The 15,963-nt window shown below is 38.3% G+C and overlaps 1 protein-coding gene across 2 annotated transcripts in view; it reads right to left on the bottom strand.

The window, feature by feature from the left end:
• LOC113534778 (protein jagged-1b) overlaps positions 1 to 15,963 on the bottom strand; it is a 51,382-nt gene that overhangs the window by 17,042 nt on the left and 18,377 nt on the right. For both annotated transcript variants that reach the window (XM_026927727.3, XM_026927726.3), the window contains exon 3: positions 996 to 1,053. In XM_026927727.3, the coding sequence (XP_026783528.3) occupies positions 996 to 1,053 (58 nt within the window). The remainder of the gene's footprint in view (positions 1 to 995; positions 1,054 to 15,963) is intronic.

Raw genomic sequence — 15,963 nt, 5'->3', positions numbered from 1 at the left:
TGAGGGATAGAGCAGGCGAGAATGACTTCCGAGATGGAGGATAATGGAAATGAGGGATTAGGAAAGAGGAGAGACATGCAGAGAGAGAAAAAATAATAGAATGTGGAATTCTGAATAGAGAGAAAGCTAGAGAAAGTGAGGAAAAAGTGTGTATGTGTGACTTTGAAAGTATGCATGTCCACTACTGTTTAAATGTGTGTGTAGTGGGAGATTTATAGGTTTAAATGGGTGCGTTTGTGTGTGCGTGTGCGTGTGTGTAGCCCGCAGTTTGGTTCCCATCCTGTCATTTTCTCTCATCAGCAGCCATTACACACAGAGCAAAAGAGGGCATGGAACCAGAGAGCCAGCGGCCACTAGAAACAAAAAATGAATGACAAGAATGCATACACCAGTGTGTGTGTTTCTGAAACCAGTGTGTGTCTGCAACCAGTGTGTATGTGTGTGTCTGCATATTTGTGTAATTGTTTCTTGCTCTATTTATTATGACAAAAACGACAAAAACTGGACATGCCTTGTGGTGTGTGTGCATTATTTATATATTCATGAAGCATAAAGTATTTTCTCAAAAGTGCATAGAAGTCTAGTGTGTATGTGTGTGTGTGTGTGTGTGTGTGTGTGAGAATGTGCATAAGTGTGAGTGAGTATAACTGTCTAAGTATTTGTGAGTATTTGTGTATTTTGAATGCAGCAGTGTATTTTCTGTCATGGAGCTTATTAATTATACAAGAAGAAATAACAATCAAAAGCAGCACAGGAAATGAAACCGTCTCAAAGAGTGTCCTCGATATACTGTCTCTCTCTCTCTCTCTCTCTCTCTCTCTCAACCTAAATGTCTTTCTGTTCACTTTCCCTCCCCATTTGTATTTTTTGTATTGTATTTATTCAGTATGCATACTGATACATAATATATTCTACACCATGCAAGCATAGCACTTGTTTATCTCTTGCTTTCTCCATCATACACACACACACAAATCTTAAAAATCTTATCTTACCTGGCTCTGACGTTGCATTGTCATGGTCAAGGGCCTCGATCACCAAGGAGAAGGATTTCTGAACAACAACAAAAAAAAAACAGAAAACATGTCTACGTGTCTTATGTTCTCAAAATTTTTAAATCCAAAGCCAAAATAACATTTATGACATTCCTAAGCTTCCTTTATGATCGCAGCACAGGTTTATGTTATGAACATATCTGACTGTTTAAAAATGAAGCACATTAGGTAAATACATCCCATTATCTTTACTTATTGGAGCTGTTAACAACTTTAATAGTTTATAGTGATCCCCACCACTGGAATGTCATTTAAAAAAATAAATAATATCCCCCTGGCTATATGTCTCAGACTATGTATGTACTGATGTAATAATGATTATCAGTATCACAGCTGATATTGTCTTGTGATACTGGTTCAGAAAATAAGTCACATTCACTGACGCACTTTCTGCATGTGATGTTTGACCAACATGACACAGATCTTTCATGTGAACCCAGGACACAATTTGCCTGCCATCATCTAATCTTTCACATAACGTAACAACAGAGGCTTGCAGAGAATCTCTACATTGTTGTAACTATCAGAACTGAGTATTTGTCAAGAGTCAGAGATCTAATAATATGGAAAATGTAAGACTGAGAGCCACGATTTTATAATGTGTAAAAGACACTGATAACACACTGACTTAATCGGCGATATTTCCGTGTATTCTCATTAATATTCGGCAATACTTTCTTCTAAGACAAGGCTACTGAGGTTCAAACACTTCCGCACCAGATCTCAACAGTGCTCAACTGTCTAGTAAGCAAAAAGGAGGAAAAATCTTATTTGGAAAATAATGAACTCAAAATATCAGGCAAACTGCCAGTCTATGCTAATCAGAACATTTTACATGCAAAATGTGATGGCTCTATGAAGATAGACAGGAAGGATTCATTCTATTAAGCTAGTATGTGGAATTTTGCATGAACACATACATGACACTATTTCAAATTCATTTCCAGACTAAATCTGACTTTGTCTTAAAATTTGCTAATGAAAATTTAACCATGCGTAATCCCTGATGACGTGCCAGCGCTCTGATTCAGCCATGTAGAACAAGCAGCACTCAATATTGGGCAAATGGAGGAAAAAAAACACAAACAGCTTTGATTTGGTGGTAGAGAGAGAGAGAGAGAGAGAGAGAGAGAGAGAGAGCATTATAAATGAATTATTCAAACCCATACTCTCCTTCTCCAGAGAAGAAACGAGAGAAAGCCTGCATCTGCCATGCAAATAAGGCAGCAGTAGGTTTCTAACTGGCCTTGTGGATGTGCAGTCACGCTACCTCTCATGTACCCAGCATGAACTGGAGGATGGAGGGATGGAGGCAGTAAAGGCCACAAGAACCAGCCAGGGTGCAAGCCCAGTGCAAAGTGAATGATCACTCAGAAATGAATCAAGAATGTGGAGCATGCTGTAGTATTTCTGTTACTGGTTATCAATGACACCTCCCTTAATTTAAATCTGTATTTTGCAGCTGTAGGTCATTGTTTCATTCATATAGCAACACCATGCAAATTAACTGACTCACAGCTTAACACACACAATAGCCCGCCTCATGAGTCCAAAATATTCCCAGCATCCTCATCCTTAAATAAACAGCCAGGAACAAAGACTAGTTTCTCTCACACACACACGCGAACACCAACATCCATGATTAGGTACAGAGTGCCTTGTCCGTCTCTCTGTCTGCAGTGTTTCCTGAACTCAGCACTTGGTGGACATGAAAATGTGCTGAAAACTGTTACAGTGGAGCTTTTACCAATTATAGCGATTACAAGGTAACACTTGTGTACACTATTTTTAACTTTGGTTAAGTATTTCCTACACTACCCACAATGCCATTTGACTAGTGGTGCCAATGGGATTTAGCCCTTGCTTTATTTATATCTAAAGAATGACTTAGGTGCTTTAGTCTTTCAGTCTGTCCAGCTCTCTCACCTCCTCATCTGCCATAAATGTAAACGTAAAGACGAATCTCTGCCGTAACTCAGCGTGAGCTGCACTGCATTCTGGAAATTAGAGTCCAGCATTTGCTGTCACCACTACTTCTATGCTCTCATCAATATGTTGAAAATAGTGAGTGAGAAAAGAAGCTCTTTATATGACTATATTTGTATTGAATTCAACAAAATGTCTCTCATTTAGTTTCTGACAAATTCTGCATGAGATCTGGTTCTATTCAAGGAACTGAAAGGCAAGTAGTCATAGTGCTATCGCCACATCTCTCTCTCTCTAATATATTTCTTGACCTCTGTCTCTCTCTCTCTCTCTCTTTCTCACACACACACACACACACACACACACACACACATCCGCTCTGCGATCATATCATACTATGGATATGAAAGTGATAAACAGTACACAGGATCATATTACACACCGGATTTCTAAAGGACATCAATCAGGAGAAAGTGCCATAACAGCTCAACTGGCAGGACTTCACCTTTTGTATATGGGTTTTATTATAAACAAACCCCTGTAGACACGCACACACACACACACACACACACACACACATATATATAATTTGGATCTCCAGATAAGCTGAAACCCAGGTAATAAATGCATTTAAAGCAGGGAGTGGAGCTTTTTTTTTTTTTTTTTTTTTTTTAAAAAAAAAGCTCCATATTTAATTATGAAACTAGGAACCTCTAGGATAATGAAACTGGTAGGTACTACTTATGGCTGCACAAAAAAAATCATATTAAAATTGCAACCTTAATACTCAATGCGATTTAATTCAAGAACAGTGTCGATTCTGCAGTATTTGCGTGCAACTGCATAAAAGTGTGTGCAACCACGGCATAAAACAGAGCCTCACTACCCCTTTGTCCACTGTGACCAATCAGCATAAATCCTGTACCACATGACCTCACAAGCACCTGAAGCACAGTGAACCTTCAGTCTACAGAAGAAAAAAGTGAGAAACAACGTTGAAAAGCTGTGAATGAATTTTTAAAAGACCCTAACATTGTGAGAAAGAACAAATTTGTCCTAAATAAAATTTAATATTATATACTGAATACTGTATGTACGTATGAGTTGCTACTGGCTAAAGAGAACCATTGCCATAACTAATTATGTAACCAGGTGTTACTATTGGTCAGCATTGCTGTTTTTTTTAACACACTGCATTCTTGGCACCTTAATAATAATAATAATAATAATAATAATAATAATAATAATAATGTTGAAATACATGCAGTGTCTGAACTTTAGCCTCAGGGTTTTTTTTCTGCAGTTATGCTGATCAGGACATGACCTAACCTGTACAGCCATTTAGCCTACTCACACAGAAAACAGGATTACTCTGAACAAGAGTAGATGTGGCTATTGAAATTCACAAAAGACTGAAGCAGGCAAGTACCTCTGAAGCACAATCACGAGTGTGTGTGTGTGTGTGTTTATTAAGGAGGTCAGTGTGTATAGAATAATCTCTGAGGCTTTTTGGCTTGTGTTTAAGCTCAGGGACATCCCGACGGAAGTGATGAGGAAGCGAGAGTGTCTAAAGCAAAGTCACTCACACACACACACACACACACACACACACACAGTTACATCAGTCATGGCCCAATTCCAGATCTTCATCGTCCACCTTTCCGGTCCTCTATTTTCTGTCTGTGTGTAATGCCATATCAGCATGCATAAGCAAATGATCCAAGACTGAACAAGTCTCTCTCTCTCTGTCTCTGTCTCTCTCTCTCTCTCACACACACACACACACATACACACATGCACAGTCAGAGGATGGGTGTATGAGCGGACACTCCCACGTCATGGGTCAAATTCATAAACCTGCAAAATCCTGTAACTCTTTAGCAACCACATCCTGGCTCTGTGTGAACAACTCTAAACTGTGATGCAAAAATAACCCATAAGTGGATGACAAACTATAACAAATTGGTGACATAATTCATTTTACAAAATAACATTTAAAGGAATACACCAGCATTGTTTCAACCTAATCTTTAGCATCCATATATGTCACTACAACCGACAAGAATTCCGACACTTTCTCAGGAAAAATTAAAAAAAAAAAAAACGAAGAAACTTGAAACTCGCAGATAACAAAAAAAATCAAAGAGCTGTTGCTGAGGAGTTAATAAACATTACAAGAAAGATATTTTTGTAAATGTTGTTTTCATGCAAGCTTTAGTTAAAGTTTGTAAATCTGTATAATTTGTATAACTACTTTTCTGTGGGAAGTATTTGTGATTTGGCTCAAAGTAAACACGGAAATGCCTCGGTTTTTGCCAGATGGTGCATGGATACCAGAATGACTTGCTATTATATTACTCTACTGCTGGATTAAGTTAGATAAAACGACATAAGAACAGCTTCTGTGAGACTTTCCCTGTTGTAGTTTGCATTATTTTATTGCAAATTTGCATTATAAGGGTGTCCTATAAGTCCATAGGATTAATGCATATTTTTATATATTTGTACAGACCATGATGTACTGTATCTGAGCAAGGAAGAACCAAGCCAAATAATTCTACTCAGAGGAAATCGAGGTCAATGTGAAAGCGCAGGTATAGGCAGAGAAAATGAGGAATGTTGAACATTTCTATCAGTGCATTATTGAGGCATGTAACACCACTCCTGACATCATTAACCTAACCTTTATAGACTGGATACTACATCTACTTTTGTATAATGAAAAAAATGGTGGATGTATTAAGCAAGTTCTGTAACAGTAGCTTTTGTTTTGCCATTCTTCAATTTATTTCCCATAATTCTGGACTTATGGGACACCGTGTCGAGTCACACATTTTAAACAATTATTCACAGAATTCAGAATTCAGTGACTCAGCCTTTCATTATAAATGGGTTTATAGTAAATAGTAAAAATTTCTGTGCTTTTTTCACTACATGGAAACATGTCCTTGTCCGTACTAATCACACATAGGCTACAGATGCAGAGGATAGAGATTAAGCTGAAAAACACTTGAATATTCCTTTAAAGTGCATTCTGATTACAGTTTGTTTAGTTGTTAGCCCTGGCTAGAAGACAGTGTAGTAATACACAACATTACATAGTGAAACACACTGTGGACAAATGCAGGAGGGACGATTAAAGTAATATTAGTATCAGGACAGTGTCAATGCAGAGCCTAGCTAATGTCCTAGAGGAGCACAACATGTCCTCACAGCAAATAAAACCAGGGACAAAGAATTTGCTGACCATTCTTGTCGGAACCATTAGGGAAAATGGAGGCATGTGTGAATGTGTACTGTGTGTGTGTGTGTGTCTAACAGGGTTAATCCAGTATACTCTGGCCTGAGTTCTTTCCCACAGGGATCAGGAAGGCTTCTGTGACGTATGCCTGTCTGACTGGATGTCTGTGCTCTAGTGTCCTAATCTTTCTCTCTCCCTCTCTCTCTCTCACACAAACACACACACGCACAGACACACACATCCTAAAATACACAGCCAAATTAAGAAGAAACGCAAACATTCACAGATGCAGGAAGATCACATTGTAAACAACAGCAATGCTACAAACACAGTGGTGGAGATAAGATCACAGAGACAGGGCCTTGACTTTTTTACTGTTTGGGACAATGATATCAGCAGTGATGACGAAGCACTGGTCTATGTGGTGCCTTAATGTCCTTAAGAGAATGTGTGTGTGTGTGTGTGTGTGTGTGTGTGTGTGTGCATGCATATGCTGAATGTTTGTCTGTCCGCAGAGATGATAAATGCTGCGTTACACCTACACCATCAGATTAAAATGCATTCTGGATTCTTGTCTAGCTGCAGAGATTATTAATGCTGTGTTACTTCTTCAGGAACAGATGAACTTAAAATGCTTATTTAGCATCCATGATGCTGATGGTCACACAAAGGCAGCATTATGGGAGTCACGTGCATTGAGTTAGTCTTGAAATGACTTGAGGATCTGAGTAACTTGACTCGAAGATCCAACTATTTATAGCTACTATAATGTAAGTGATAACAGAAACTTGTCTAACAGACCTTCCACAACTTTAAATGTGGAAATAAAAATGTTGAAAAACACAATATGTCTTTCATTAGTCAATTAAAGCATATAACTGTTGGAAAATCACTGTAGTATAAGACAAATAAAGCACTACAGGGTGGAAGAAGTCACTCTGCTTCGTGTCGGGCCGCATCACACCAACCCTTGATAGATTACTGTAATATAATAGCATGCCCCATCTTGTTTTATTCCTTACACAGCAGCAGCCTTCATGCTCATAGTTTAATTTTACAGCATATTCATCCTGCTCAGTAATTAGTAGCTAGAGGACACTCATATATTAACTAGCATGAGTGCATTGTAAAAGCAGCCTGAGGATCAATGGATACATGTTGCCTCTACTCTTTTGGGAAGCCGGTTGTCTTGGACAAAAAATGAGCATCTGAAAATCGAAGGAATATTAAAACAGCCATGTATCACACAAATGAGTTTCCCATTCCTCGGCCTCCCACCCCACTATGCTTTCATTAGACGAACAAGACTTCTATTTACATCTGTTTCGCCATGACTGCATTTGTTGAGGGAGCTAGTCCTTTCTGCTCTCCACTTTCTCTCTTCCGCTCCAGTGTCAAATTTACTCTTACAGTGTTGGATTGTGTCCAGCTCGACTTATATACGCACTCGAGGTGTTTATGTAACACTGCAAATTTTGCTGTGTGTCATTTATTGCCATCTATATCTACAGCTAAGTTTACACTACAAGCCTAAGTGCTCAATTCCAACTTACTGCTAGAATTAGATTAGTGTATTAACATGATCTTTTAATGTGCGCAATTGGTTTTGCTTTTAATGTGTGCTGTGGGCCAACTGTAACTTCACAGAAAAATCAATCTGATGGTGAGGAGGTAAAAAATAAGGCCAGCATTTTAAACGTTTTTAGGTGGCAGTGGAGAGAAATGCTGCATTCGAGACTAAATATTCTGAGTTGAATTGACGTAAAACTCACATGAATGTTGATATCTATTTAAATTGTTAAAGCAATATATTTTCTTAAATGATTAAAAAAAGGAATTTTTATATCAAATTTCTGGACAAGCCACAACATTTGACCAGCCAAATCAGATTTCATGCATTTTTCTTTCTGTCATTCAGCGCATCCCATTTCTTGACCTCAGAAATTGGTGACAAGAAGAATGATGTGGGTGAAAACAGAATTAAAGCAGGTAAGGAGAGGGCATCCCTTCAGTATCCACAGCTGCAGCGCCAACAAACATGGCACAGTTTTTATTGTTTTAATTTATTTTCATAAATTCCCTATATAGAATAATAATATAGAATTCTCTATGTTATGCATCGTTACTATAGCAACTGATGTGGCAAGCAAACATGACTACTGTACATCCTATGCTACCTGATTTTACCTTCCTTTTGAGAAGTATGGAACACAAATTATTGGCAAATTTCTGACACAGTTAAGATATATATGTACTCTATGTGTGAGAATTTCAAGAACTTGACATGAATGTGAGTGTTTATGAGGGCAACTTGCATTTTGTATAATGCCAACTACAATTTTCATTATTTTTATTTAGATTAATCATAATATTGCTGGCCAAATCAGTTTGCTACTCGGAGTAACATTAGCTTATTGTGTTTAACTACACAGTAAGCTAACGTTACTCCGAGTAGCACTGATACAAGCTATAGTTGCCTACAAATAAACACTTAATGCTAGTCCAAGTTTAAGTTGTATGGTGTAATGTTACTCATTAATAACATACCACAAGCTTGATACAGTTCGTTACTAACTATTGCATTGATGGAATAGTATCATGTAATGCAATTCAGAAATCAACAAATAAACTGTCATGCAAACCCAATAAAATAGGTTAAATGGGCTTACTGGAGACAGAGCAGTTTGTAGAAGAATGGAAGGATAACATAATGGAGATTATAAATTAGCAAGTGACGTAGTACATGTTCGGGATTGTGATATATGACACATTTCTGCAATGTGGACCTCACTAAAATATGATCGTGGCTACAGCTAGGACTGTGACTCTTCCTCTTTCAGATGATATGATACGCATCACTTATTATACAATATTATAAAAATAACGATACAGTTAAACAAGTAATGTTTCAATAAACTTCAATTCACTACTGATAAGATATGATTAGGTTCAGCACCGATATATTTGATTAAAGTCCGATCCTATAAGATTCAGTTCATTTCAATTTAACATGCATTGATGTATCCTAGCTTTGACCCTGTAAGAAACAACTTCAAAACATTTCTTTTTTATTTTATCTGAGAAATGACACTACATTAATTCTCTGTACTACACTAATTCTGTCCACAAATCAATTTTTTTGCACAACGCCAGGATTCACGCTTTAATAAAATGCTGCTGCTACTCAGTATTGTGTACTGAGGTTCCATAGCTATCATGTCTGAATCCAGCATTTTCGACGGGACACGTCCTTGTAAATAAAGTCACCGATTGATTCAGCTATTGCCTTTGACCCGGTAGATGGGGAGGGATAGAGAGCTCTGAAAGAAACTGCGCATGCTAGTGTCACCTCTTGAATCTTTAGCTGCAGGCTCTTCTCTGATTAACAATACCCCATGCCTGCTGCCTTCAGAGGTGTGTAGCACGGTTTATGGATCTGCTAGTCTATTGTAATGCAGCACTGCAGATTTTGCATATAGCAGTGCTAAGTGCTTTTTTCAGGACTTCTTGTTGAGATTTTGTTGCATCTGAAGTTTTGATTTAATACTTAAAACGCTCTCTCGCTCTCTTTTGCTCTTTCTCTCTTGCTCTCCTGCTCTGTCTCTCACATTCAAATGGGGGAGCGTGCATCAATATTCAATGGCAAAATCAGTTTTTAACACTTTTCCTCTTCGATTCAAACCGATACGGCCATATTGGCGAACAATTCTTCTGTTTCAAATCAATTTTCCGTTACACCCCTATTTACAGCCCTGGTGTGAAACCATCCTAACTCCAAATTTGGCCTCAGACTCAGAGGAATTCTAATTATTTGTGGTAAATACTTCATTTTCTGACTTACGCTTGCTCTCATTTGAGTGATGTCTCTCTCTGTCTCTGCCTGGCAGGGGTATTGGGAGGAGGATATCCCGGCTAAGCTGGGCTGTACAAACATCTCGTTCTAACAGGAAGAACTCCCTGCCCACAGACAGGAATTTCCCCATCTCTCTCTCTCTCTCTCTCTCTAGCTTTTTTTTTGCTGCCTTTCCCTTACATACACTCTCTGACACTGCATCTCGTTTGTTACCCCCTTTCTCTCTCTCCCATGAGCACAGCCACATGGTTTCACACACACACACACAACCACATTTGTCACGCTATGCTGCATACACATGTTGTATGCTGTCTTCCTGCATCCCTCTCTCTCTCTCTCTGACTGGCCAGCTTCGTAAACAGACCCCCCTTCCCTTTCAGTACATGTTCACCCCTTTATCATCGCACAAACACATATCCAGATAGAGCCTACACACTCAAGGCACGTAGAGTCCATTAAAGCAACAGATGTGTGATTATCGCCGGCCTCACTCGCATCAAAGATCGCAGAAAACGCCTTCTGTCCACCAAAACATCAATATGGTCATTACAAGCATGTGTGCACATCCACTCGCAATTTAATCAGCACCGTAATAATTACAGTTTCCCATTCTGTCTCACATACACATACCTGGCAGAGTAGACGTTGCCATAGCAGCGGTGGCATTCCACCTAATCATTATGGTTGTACGAGGGGGCATTGGCGCGGTAACAAGGTAACAAACATCAAGTGTGTGATGAGAGCGGGGGAAAAAAATGAGAATAGGAGATTCAATTATTTTACCACTTACATTTCAAAAAAATGCCTCATTGCATATTCCACTTACACACCCACACACAGATAAAGACAGAATCTCTCTAACAATAGTAACGCATTACCGTGTGAAATATGAAACACGCGTGACCTGTGCTCAACCCTGACCTCCGGCATCTCTTCTCCTGCCCTGAATTATCACCATATCTCCCCATTCTTTTATTTTCTAGCGCTTTTGTTTTCTTTCTTTCAGGCCATGATTACAGAAGGTCTCTCCCACCCTCTCTCCTTCTCACTCCCTCACTCCCTCTCTATGCTTTTATCTTGTGCCCCCTCCCTCCCACCATCTCTCACCGAAAGTCAAATTCTTCCTAAGTTAATTGGTTTGACAAAAGTATGCGATTTCAGGACTCTAAAAACAACAGGAGCGCTTCGTGCAGCTCTGCGACAGGGCCCCCCGTTTCCCGCAGGAAATAACCCCGTCTGGATGACAAAAAGGCACACAGTGTGTGTTTAGGGTGCTGTTGATGTATTTGTGTGTTTGCTTATGGATGGGTGTGTGTAGCCAAACAGGTACCTCAACCAGGACGTTATATTTAGTCATAAAGTTTATATTTGCAGACCTTGTATCCAAAGCAACACGAGTGAGGTGGAATACAGAACAGTTTGGTGTATAAACAAATTTACACAATATTCCCCCAACACGAAATGTAGTTGATCTGCCAAGACATCTATAATGCTGATTTCTGCTTTTTATTATTATTATTACACTGGAACTAAAAAGACTAATGTAGTTAACAAGTGATGGAAATCACCCAAACTCTTTCTGCATAAACAGATACCAAATCTCCACATGATTGCTTGAAACAGCATTATCAATATACCTTATGTAATCCCATTTTTAAATGATATTGTAAAATGGTCTGTATACAATTTTATGAAACTTTATTATGATTATCATCTTAACAGTATAATTCTGCCCTCAAGCTTCCAGAGGCAGCAGGTCGGATGATAACAGAGTTCCACTCTGAAGGGCATAAATATATGCTATTCCTACTTCACAGAACTGTTTATGTAACTACCAGATTACATAATGGAACGATGTTGCTTCAAGCTAATGAAAGTTTTTGGTAAACATTTATGGAAAAGAATCAAATTTCCGTTAATTTTGCCTACATTAGCCTTGTAGCTCAAACGTAAAACAACATAAAATTTCACAGAGCCATGGATCTTTTAAAAAAGCATATAACTTTTCTATTGCATGTGTTTTAATAATAAAAAAAAAACATTTTCATCTTTCTAGAAAGTAAAAACCCAAAAAAAGTAAATCTGATAAAATATTATTAGGTGACTATACTTGCTTTAAAAGACCGTTTCCTAGCTTAGTCTGTCACATTAAATAGAAAGCTTACCAGAAAGCTCCTCAGGGCTTCTGGTTGAAACCAATTACGAACTCGAGTGATGTAGCTGATGTTGAGGGGCTAAAGAAGTTCAGGAGTGAATGAAATGAAATAAATGTGAATGAATGAATATGAATGAAATGAATGTGAATGAAAAATGATTTATATTTCCAGCAGCCATGGTTGTTTTCAGTGTTTTCTATTGATTCAGGGGGGCTATTGATTGGGCTCACATTAAAAAAAATAATTCCAGTCTAGACCACACCCACTTCTGCTTCAACTACAGATACAGTGGCATTACGTTACACCTCTACCAGACAGATATCTGTAAATGTCTGTTGGTTTAAAAAAGTGAACTGTTATGAGCTGTCCACTGCTCTGACATGGCATGAAATGCTCATTAGCCACTGCAGAGAGTAACAGTCACCAATAAACCCAACAGGACCTTAGAGATATTCAGTAATAATAGCTCTATGTGACAGTTAACTAGCAGCTACTAACTGCTTGGTTCTGCAAAGACCGCTAAAACTCATATTTAACACTAAAAGATCACAAAGAGCGATTGATGTGGAGAAAAACAGAAAATCAGAAAAAGGATTATGTGCCGAAAAAAAGAGAGGATGTAGGGAAGAAATGAAAAGGCAGGAGGAAGCGGCTCAGAGTCTGGAAGCAGCACAACCATTAAATATAATCAGAAAGAGAAGGTGAGAGTGACAGACAGTTCACACTCAGTGCCTGAAGCACACGCATGCTGTGAAAACGGTGAACGGAGAAACAAAAAAGAAACAATGAAAAGAAGACAGGATGACAGAACAATCAAGCGGACAACAAAATTAGCAAGGCTTTTAGCACACCATGTGGCCCAGAGTCTTCTTCCAGATGCACATACATGCTAGCATCTTCATTTTTCAATGTTTTTCAGAGTTTCATGTTTTCCTGTCATTGCATGGAAATTTAATGTCTACAAAGAGACGAGAGTTCTCACATCCACATGAACACACACATTCACGCTTCTTAATAACCTTACTTCCTGTCCCTATCACCTTTTCACATAAAGGTGATGAGGGGGAGATCTCACACCCTTTGCTCTTTTCCTTCCTTATTATAGAAACTTCCATTCCAATCCAATTTGCACACAGATGAAATCATTAAAGCAGCATGTCCCCAGACGCTGCATGTCCCGAGGTTATTAGCTTATCTTCACTAAACATAAGGGCGAATCTTAAGAGAATTAACTTCCTCTGACTGCTGCTTAGTATGTCAAGCCCAGTAAATGTAAATGTGGGTGAGCGCGCGTGTGTGTGTGTGTGTGCCAGTACGATTGGGCATGGATGTTACACAAATGGCTTTCACAATTATGAAATTTTAGCATATGATTAATTATCATACACTTAATTGAGATTAATGAGTTCATCATCCCATGCTGACCTTCATAATATAAGCCTAACAGTAGTATAATAATACACACACAGCTGTTAATCAACACTGCACATACAAATAAATTTGCTTTTGCCTGAATTTACGTTTAGACTGTTAAAAAATAGCAAAGGCAATATGCAGCACAAGCAATAACTTAAATGTACAAACCCTGGTACTGAAACAAACAAATAAATAGGAACTACTTACTATGTACTATAGCACAAACTATGAGAAAATAAGTTACCATTCTTTACTAGTATATCAAATTTTGTAATCTACAGCATGTTATACTGAGAGTAATCTCAGTCCCACATGCTCCACCCTGATAGAGTATACCTTTCCTCTCACGCACATCTGTGCACTGGTTTCCAGCCATAAAAACTTTTAAACACCATGACACAATGAGCTTTTCGAAACAAGATACAGTCACTGGATTGAAAAGAAAGTTAATGGAGTTCTGTTTTTAATATAAGATGACCTGAAAACGAGCACATGTACTGTAGATGGTAAAGAAAGTAAAGGTAAAAGACAAGTCAAACAAGTGTTCTTCACAACAATCTATATGCATATTTCAAATAAATTGCTTAATAAAACTACAGCACTTTTGCCAGCCCACTATAACTACACTTTACCTTTAAGTATAATCAGTACAATACTTCAAAAATCCTGAAAACATTTAACATTTCATGCTTTTCTATGAGTCGCCATTATAGGCTATACAAGATTTACATTTTAGAGTTGCATTCAACCCTGTCACATGAACACATTCACTACTAGGAAATATTTGGAATATTTCACAAATCAACAGGAAGCTGCACTGTCTAAATTTCTTGCAGATCATGGGAAGAAGAAAAGTACATCCTCTTAGTCTTTTTTTCCTTATTTTCAATGATATTGTGTATACTGACCGACAGGGTCACTTTGAAAGTTTCACTCTAAATTATAGTCTGAAAGTAAATTATTAACAAAAATGTTATGTAACTTGTTAGAATTCTATTTAATGTCCTCATGCCATTAGCAGGGTCGCTAGTTAACCTTATATTGTGTATTTGTTAATTCAATGCTTCAACCCTGTTACTTCTTTGAACGCTGATACTCTTATAAAACAAAATGAAAAAGATGATGAAAGAGAAAAAAGGGCTAAATGGCACCCCAAATGTGGAAACACACATCGAGTTATTGTAGAATCTAAAGATTAATCATGATCAGCTCAAATCATCTTGATCAGCTTAAGTGATTGCCATTTGTTGATTGTATAATATTTCTGATGGATATTGGATGGATATACAAAAGATATACAAAGTAAGAGCGAGAGAGCAAGTACATGAGAGAGAGAGAGAAAGAATAAGATCTGTAGGCCAATAAAGGCTGAGTGAGTAGTCATGAGCCCACTTCATGCGTGATTGCACAGGTATGCAGTGTGTGTATCAGTGTGTGTGTGTGCGTGGGAGAAGGAATGAAAAGGGAGAGATTTTTTCCCCCCCTTATGGTAAGTGAGTAGCTTTGGTTCCCAGGCAGCAGGAATGCCCAGGTAACTGAGGGCAGAACTTTGCACAATACGACACAATAGATTAGGCATCAATTTACAGTATACTGACGCACACACATAACCTCCATAGAACATCAAACACATTCATATATCACAAATCAATCCCAAACTTACTTATCAAATACATAATTCCAAATACTAAATACACTACTTACAAGAATACTTCAGAAATTCTGTCTCACACTAATTTCATTATACACACCAAATCTGCCAGCGTCTGTGTCCGTGTTCTGATCCGACAAACCCGAAACCATTAGAGAGACAAAAGGAGGCTGGCAGGTCAAAGTTCTTGACCTGTGACCATTGGAGGTATTGAGCGAAATTAGTGTCAGTGTGACGAGAGCAGAGAGAGAGATAAAGTGAGCGTGGGCAGATGGGGACAGGGGTAAGCAGATTTGAGTAAACTTGATTTCCTCACACTAATCTGAACACTCAGGAAAGCCATTTCACGAGTGCCTGGTGACAATCTTCAGCTTGTGGGGGCTTATAATGAGAAGGGAAGCATCAGTCTAACCCCTCTGCCTGTGCCAAATGGTGTAATCGTGAGAAGGTGAGCTTGGCATGCCTTAATGCTGAGGTTAGCAACTTTAAGGTTAGCGACTTCTGATAACGCAGATTTATTTTTAGAAAATAAACCGTAAACCTTTATTTAAAGTTTGGCTTAGCTCATGATACAGACCAGTGCCTAACCCTGTGTTAATGTGTTCATCTGAGAGAAGCCTTTGTGGTTTTATTTAAAAAAAAGTTTACAATCAACTCTGAACACA

The sequence above is a fragment of the Pangasianodon hypophthalmus genome, chromosome 6, assembly GCF_027358585.1.
Source record: "Pangasianodon hypophthalmus isolate fPanHyp1 chromosome 6, fPanHyp1.pri, whole genome shotgun sequence".
NCBI lineage: Eukaryota > Metazoa > Chordata > Actinopteri > Siluriformes > Pangasiidae > Pangasianodon > Pangasianodon hypophthalmus.
Note: the sequence above shows the minus strand (reverse complement) of the source record. Positions and strands in the feature narration are given on the sequence as shown.